General features: G+C 41.6%; 1 protein-coding gene across 1 annotated transcript; it reads left to right on the top strand.

Moving 5' to 3' along the window:
- The first annotated feature begins 1,956 nt into the window (after window positions 1–1,956).
- On the top strand, window positions 1,957–7,079 carry LOC129780390 (uncharacterized). The gene is made up of 3 exons (XM_055788608.1): window positions 1,957–3,235; window positions 3,309–4,910; window positions 6,910–7,079. The coding sequence occupies exons 1-3, from the start codon at window positions 1,957–1,959 to the stop codon at window positions 7,077–7,079; spliced, it is 3,051 nt and encodes a 1,016-aa protein (XP_055644583.1).
- The last annotated feature ends 736 nt before the right edge of the window (window positions 7,080–7,815 follow it).

Genomic DNA, 7,815 nt, shown 5'->3' on the forward strand with positions numbered 1-7,815 from the left:
CAAGGCTAGCTACTCCGGATCAGTCATTTTCTAGTGACGTCATCTGAGTCGTTGAAGTAAACAATGTGTTCTTATTTTTTATTTTTCGTGCTTTGTAAGTTTGTGCGTTGATAATATAGTTGATTATATTTAACACCATGAATAATTTGATAAAATTTAGCGACGATTAACGAGAAATAATATGTCAAATGCTGAAAACCAAGGCAAATAGGTAAATATAGTACCGCTTTCTGACATTTACAGTGTTGACCGATTCTTCTCAGCTTCTCCTGTCTAAATCGAAAATCCATTCCAGCTAAAGGATGTGTCCAGGAAAAAAGATGTTGAACAAAAGCGGCCTATCTACTGAATCGCTTAGCGAAATTGCGAATCCCTACTAGTGTAACACAATAACAGGAACTACGAAGGAATATTGACGAAGACGGAAACTATCCGGTGATCGGATAGGATCAACAAGCAGTACTATCAACGCTAGTTGATAGCTCAATGTTCAGTGTACTGAACATTTTGTCGAACTGTGCTTTGAAGGAGGAAATAATACACGAAACGGCTTACAGAGATCCATCCTAGAGTGTAATCAAACTGCAGGAATTCTATGCGAGCATGCCCAAAAACAAACAGGAGATACTTAAAGTATAATAAAACCTTAGCAATGTGAAATGCAGAGAAAACCGCAGAAATATATTCTTGAAGGTAAGGCACCAACATAGATTTCGGAAATGAGCGTTCAAAAGATGACTTCTTTATCTATGTTAGTTTATTAATGAAAGAAAACGTATAAAATAAAACAATCATGTAACTGTTTTGTTTAGCTTCCTTTTCTTCTTTTTCCCCTGTTCAGCATGGGCTTTGTTTAAGGACTTAATTCTATTATACAAGCGGGTCCTAAAAAAGAGCCCTTTGCCTTTTTCCGGGATGTCGATTGCTTGGGATACTTTAACACATTTATGTATGGCTTTCTCGCTACAATTCAGTTGATCACCATGCACGGCAACAAAGCAGTTTTCCAATCGCAGTATTTGATTTTTAAATTCCTGGCTTGGCTTGGTGAGTCCACCCTCGGATAAAAGATCCACCCAAGTGAAGTCCGTCGAGCTTCCAGAATATTTATCGGTCAGATGAAGTTTTCGAATAATATATCCAGCGATATATTCAATGGCATTGTTAAGTGATATTTCGAAATAATAGGTCCAAATATATACCTCTATTCTCGTACATCTGTATACACCCCTCGGCATGATGTTCATTCAATAGACAAGTGTTCATCTGAATATTGTATTCATCTTGAGGAACGTATGTCTTTTCTACGTCACTTTTATTTCCCTTGCGTGTCACCCTTTTCAAGCTCTCTTTTTCCCGTGGATTTCATCAGCAACGGATCTGTGTAACAGCTATAAAATATCGTTCATATTGGTCCTTCGAACCGGATCGGTTCACGGTAAGATAAATTACTTGTTAATTAGTAGCCTTATAGGTAGTGAAACAACATTTTCAAGTTAAACGACACACGGGTCGGCAAATTGAATTGCTTTGCACATAGCATTTGAATGCAAAAAACTTTCATCAAAATGGCGTCAAACAAGCTGAAAAATGGAACGACAATCGAGTCGACGTTCGTTCAATAAGACACATGGGTCTTTTCTGAACAATTTCGAGATGGAGTTTGGGCCATCGGGGCTAAATCCATCTATATTCTTGCAAATGCGACATTGCTTCAAACATGTGGGTTTGATGAAAACGAAAATTCAAGCCAACGGGGCTAAATATATCAAAATCATATTTGAGCTCACTGGGAGCAGCGTAGAACTTGTGTGTTCGTGAATATAAAAATCGACATTCGGGTCGGACTTTGATATCAGAGGTTGTCCCAGAAGGAAACGCTCTGTTCCGGAAAGATAAAATGGCGGCTCAAGCAACAAAAAATAAAAGTAATCATTTCATTTGACAGGTTAAATCATGGCGGAAGTCGACGACGTGGAGGTTGTTGTTACGGTTGCGGATGAAGAGGCTGAGCAGTCAAATTCTTCAGGAGCAGTGCTGCTCATCACGCAGGATGATTTTAATCGGTTAATCGTACAGCGAAATCACGCCTGTACCAGGATAAACAAAATTATTGAAAACATCTCGGCGTTCCAACACGATACTCTGTCGTTGGAAACAAGGCGCGAGATGCTCAAGAACTGTTACCAGAATTATGATCAACATCAAACAGCACTGGAACAAATTGTACCCGACGAAGCAAATAACCGAGACGAACTGGAAATCAAATACATATCGGGACTTAGCGAATTCGAAAGGATCATAAGAAGCAAGAAAACCAATGACACGGCAACTGCGAGCCATGATACCGTGCGCTTGCCAACTATAAACTTACCGGTCTTTTCGGGATCCGGTGAAAGTTGGTTAGAGTGGTTCGATAAATTTAACGCTCTAATTCATCTGCGCACCACATTAGCCACAATTCAGAAGTTCGAATACTTGAAACTCTCGTTGCGTGGATCAGCACTGGGATTGATTGATTCACTGCCCACAACGGAAGCAAATTACGAGGTTGCATATGACATGCTGGTGCGACGCTACAACAACCCTAAGCTACTCATCCAAAAACATACTCGAGATCTGTTCGAACTCAAGGCAGTTGACGTGGAATCAGCTGATGGACTGAGACATCTGTTCGATGGAGCACGAAAACACATGCGCTGTCTTCAAATTTTGAAACAACCGGTGGAGTCGTGGGATACGATCTTGATTCATCTGATGACCAATAAACTGGACCCAGCCACCCGTCGTGAGTGGGAAGCTGTCTCTTCAGGAACAGTACCTGCATCGTACAGCATGCTGGAAAATTTCGTCACGGACCGCTGTCAAATGCTAGAAGCTATACCTTCAAAGAAAAGATCTTATGTGGAAAGCACTATTCCTGCGAAAAGGGTTAAATTGGAAGGACGGGCACTGACAGTCACAAAACCATCGCAATTATGCGCAGCTTGCAGAGGGGAACACTTTCTTGGAGGCTGTAATCGGTATCGTGCAAAATCTATCGACGAAAAGCTGAAGATGATCAAGCGTTTCGCACTGTGCTACAATTGCCTCAAGTCAAACCATACTACAGATAAATGTCGAAGCGGAGGCTGCTTCAAATGTGATGGGAAGCATCATACATCCATCCACCGAGAGAAGAAAGAAAGTTTCTATTACAATGACAACCCACCAGATAAGCATCATCAAGAGAAAAGTGAGTAGTTCTTGTAGATTCCGTTTATATTGAGCGATAGACGAATAACTTTGTTTAATAAATATTTATACAGAACAAATAACGCAGACTTATCCATCGACACAAGCATCCATCCTCCCTACGGCTATAGTATTGGTTCACAGTCTTGACCGTGCCCCAATATTGGGTCGAGTCTTATTAGACTCAGGCTCACAGTTCAACTTCGCTACGAAATCGCTGATGAACCGTTTAGGAGTACCAACTCAGACGACCAAAGTTAACGTGTATGGCATTGGACAATGCAAACAGCCAGTTCACGAAAGAGGTTGGATTTCTATCGAATCACGCGTGTCCGATTACCATAGGACAATACCAGTGCTAGTATCGGACAATGTAATCGGGAGCATTCCCTCGAAGGATTTGAACACAGACAACTGGAATCTTTCAGACGTAAATTTAGCGGATCCTGATTTCCATTTAAGTAGCCCAGTTGACATACTATTGGGAGTTTCGATCGTATTTGACATCATTCGAAGTGGCAACAAAGACATTGGTGAAGAACTACCGCGTATTCAAAATACGGCACTTGGGTGGGTAATTGGCGGTGGTAGGGCATACATAAAGGCAAACACCGAAGTATCAATGGTAATCAGTGGAACCAAGAACAGTTTCGTTCCTATTGAGTGGACTGAAGAGAAATCATTGTGCGAGCAATTGTTCGTAGATACCACCACACGCACAGAAGACGGCCGTTTTATAGTGCGACTGCCACGAAAACCCAACTCTGATCAACTGGGTGATTCTAAAACCTTGGCTCTGGGACAATTCTTGAAGCTAGAAAAAAGGTTTGAAGTGGATCCTTTGCTACATCAACAATATAGCACTTTTATTTCTGAATATTTAGAACTAGGTCACATGTCCAAGGTAAACGAAAAGGACTTAGACGGACTGAATGGCCCTGTGTTTTATAGTCCTCATCACCCAGTATTCAGACCTGAGAGCGCTACCACAAAATTAAGGGTAGTTTTCAATGCATCTGCAGCTTCTTCTAGTGGTCTATCACTGAATGACGTTCTAATGACTGGACCCACGATTCAGCAGGACACCTTCAACATTCTGCTCAGATTCCGGTTTCCCAAATACGTGTTGATTGCGGATCTCGAAAAAATGTTTCGACAAATTCTGGTCCACGAAACAGATTGTCAGTTACAGTACATTCCGTGGCGATTCTCTAGCGAAGAAGCCGTATCCACATACCGGCTCAACACTGTAACATATGGTACATGTTCGGCACCATACGTTGCAGCGCGATGCTTAAAACAAGTAGCAATTGAATCTAAAGCTAGGTTTCCGCAAGCTAGTAGTGTGATTGAAACAGACTTTTATATGGACGACATGGTGACAGGTCTCGACGATCTAGACGAACTAATTGAACTTAAAGAAGAAATTACAGCGATACTAAACGACGCTGGGTTCAAACTTCACAAATGGAATTCAAACTCATCTGCGTTAGTACCCGATGATAGGAAAAAAGATGAGGTAAAGATTCTAGGTCTACGATGGAACTCTAAGGTGGATGTTTTTGGGTTTCAAAGTGAACTTCAAATGCACACTAAGATCACAAAACGTAACGTGTTGTCAGATATTCAAAAGATCTATGACCCACTCGGAATGCTCAGCCCACTTGTCGTGCATGGTAAGCTTATAATGCAAGATATTTGGTCACAAAAATTGGACTGGGATGAACCGCTACCAGAGGCGATAGCAGACAAATGGAGATGGTTCTGTGTTCAAATATCGGAAATTCATAATATCGTATTTCCTAGGCGCATAACGACATCGGAACCGAGCCATAAAAATATTATTGAACTGCACGGGTTTTCGGATGCGGCTAAAAGAGCATATGGCGCAGCAATTTATGTGAGAACCATTACAGAAAATGGTGCTCAAATTCAACTACTTTGTGCTAAATCACGAGTTACGCCGACAAGTGAGAAAAACACGGATGAAAATACTACAATCCCCAGAATGGAGCTGAGAGCTGCTTCACTCTTGGTGCATTTAATGGAGAAGGTCAAAGCAACAGTGCATGTTAAAATTGATTGGGTATATTACTGGACAGACTCTACTGTCACATTGGATTGGATCGCAAGCCCAACGAAGCGACGGCCACAGTTTATAACGAACAGAGTAAATGAAATCAACGCGAGAACCTCAATAAAAGACTGGTACCATGTTAGCTCTGGAGAGAATCCTGCGGACCCTATATCTAGGGGTTCTTCAGTGAAATTGTTGGCCAAAAATTCGTTGTGGTGGTCCGGTCCTGATTTCCTATTAAACTGCAACCAACTATGGAGTCATAGTGAAGTGGAACAGATAGACTGCTTCATAACACGGAATACAGAAAGAATATCGGAACCAGATGACATTGCAAGTCCGATAAGGGATTATACCTTACTCGAGCGCTATTCAAGCATAGGAAAACTGCAGCGAGTGGTGGCATATTGCTTAAGGTTCAAGAAAAATTGTTTTTCGCGTGACAACAGAAAAATCGGCTCACTGGCAATGAATGAGCTAAAGGATGCTCTGAAACATATCATCAAGATTAGTCAGAAGAAGAAATTCACCTCGGAGATTCAACAACTCACAACAAACAAAAAACTGAGTAATTCAAGCTCGTTGTTAACGCTACGACCATTTTTAGATCAAGATGGTTTATTACGAGTTGGTGGTCGCATCCAGGCAGCTGGTCTGGATTATGATCAACTGCATCCAATCATCCTACCAGCCAATTGCAAATTAACCTTCTTGATTGCTGTCGACAAACATATATCGCATCTCCACATCGGACCTCAATCATTGTTATATACAATAAGATTGAACTACTGGCCGATCCATGGAAAAAACTTAGTGAGAAAAGTTGTTCACCGATGTTTAACATGCTTTCGAAATAACCCTCAATCACTTAAGCAAGTAATGGGAGAGATCCCAAAAGTACGATTAACACCAGGTAGACCTTTCCAAACTTGTGGTGTTGACTTTGGCGGGCCATTCACGATCAAGGAAAACTTTATACGAACTCAGAAGACTCTCAAAGTATATGTTGCGCTGTTCATTTGTTTACGTACGCGTGCGGTTCACATAGAACTGGTAAGCAGCTTGTCAAGTCCCGCCTTCATTGCAGCTCTCAGAAGATTCAGCAGCCAACGAGGTCAAGGCTCTACTATTTTCTGCGATAATGCTACCAATTTTGTTGGCTCTAAGAACGAAATTCAACGTTTAACCGAGCAATTTAAAAACCAGATTGAACCTGAAGTGCGAAAATTTTGTGCAGTCGAAGAAATCGAGTGGAAGTTTATCCCACCCAGGTCTCCAAATTTTGGGGGCATCTGGGAAGCCGGCATTAAAAGTGTCAAACATCACATGAAACGGGTCCTAGGTTCGACAATCCCCACATATGAGGAGATGCTAACGCTACTTAAACAAATCGAAGGATGTCTAAACTCAAGACCTATTTCTCCATTATCTACGGATGCACGCGATCCTAATCCATTGACACCAGGTCACTTTCTAGTTGGCGGACCAATTACAGCCATCCCCGATAAACTTTTTTGTGAGACATCGTCAAAGTGCAGAAAAATCTTCAGCTCTTCTGGAATAGATGGAGAGTTGAATATCTCAACAACCTTCAACAGCGGACAAAAAAGTGGTCTTCGAAACAACCGGACTTATTGCTTGGACAACTGTGTCTAGTAAAAGACGACGCGTTACCAGCGAATACTTGGATTACGGGACGAGTGATCAAACTTCATCCTGGACCGGACAAGCACATTCGTGTAGCTACTCTGATTACGGCAAAAGGTGAAATCAAAAGATAAGTAAGCTTTGCCCTCTACCAATTGAAGAAGACGTTGGTGGGGGTGGAGTATGTTAAGTGATATTTCGAAATAATATGTCCAAATATATACCTCTATTCTCGTACATCTGTATACACCCCTCGGCATGATGTTCATTCAATAGACAAGTGTTCATCTGAATATTGTATTCATCTTGAGGAACGTATGTCTTTTCTACGTCACTTTTATTTCCCTTGCGTGTCACCCTTTTCAAGCTCTCTTTTTCCCGTGGATTTCATCAGCAACGGATCGTATCTGTGTAACAGCTATAAAATATCGTTCAGGCATCCTCTTCGAACTCTGTCATTGATAGATTATCATCCAACTCGTCTTCGATCCCGCTAGTATCAAAATCATCTAATTCGGCTTGGTTAAAACTGGTTTCATCAGGGTCTGACATATCTTCTCCCACAATACCGGCCAACATCTCGGCCGTCAACAGGACGTCTTCCACTTCTTCTACCCCTTCTTCTACGTTACTCCACTCGCTGACCTGCTGAGTGCAATCCGAACGGCCTATAAAGATGAAACGAGCAATGTAATGCATAGAAAATTGCAGATAATACGATTTTTATTACCTAGGATACACAATCTCAATCGATGCAAGAATTCCATTGCTGTAGGATGGTCATGCAAGCCACCTTTGGCACGAATAGTTCCAAACAGACGTTCTAAATCATCTTGCTGGAGTCTCCTCGTCAGAAT

The sequence above is a fragment of the Toxorhynchites rutilus genome, chromosome 1 (genome assembly GCF_029784135.1).
Source record: "Toxorhynchites rutilus septentrionalis strain SRP chromosome 1, ASM2978413v1, whole genome shotgun sequence".
Classification (NCBI taxonomy): Eukaryota; Metazoa; Arthropoda; class Insecta; order Diptera; family Culicidae; genus Toxorhynchites; species Toxorhynchites rutilus.

Excerpts from the sequence above, each read along its gene's own strand:
- LOC129780390 (XM_055788608.1), top strand. The coding sequence starts at position 1,957 with ATGGCGGAAGTCGACGACGTGGAGGTTGTTGTTACGGTTGCGGATGAA. Across the intron at positions 3,236-3,308 it reads TAAGCATCATCAAGAGAAAA|AACAAATAACGCAGACTTAT; the intron begins GTGAGTAGTTCT and ends ATATTTATACAG. Across the intron at positions 4,911-6,909 it reads CAGCCCACTTGTCGTGCATG|CGGACAAAAAAGTGGTCTTC; the intron begins GTAAGCTTATAA and ends AACCTTCAACAG.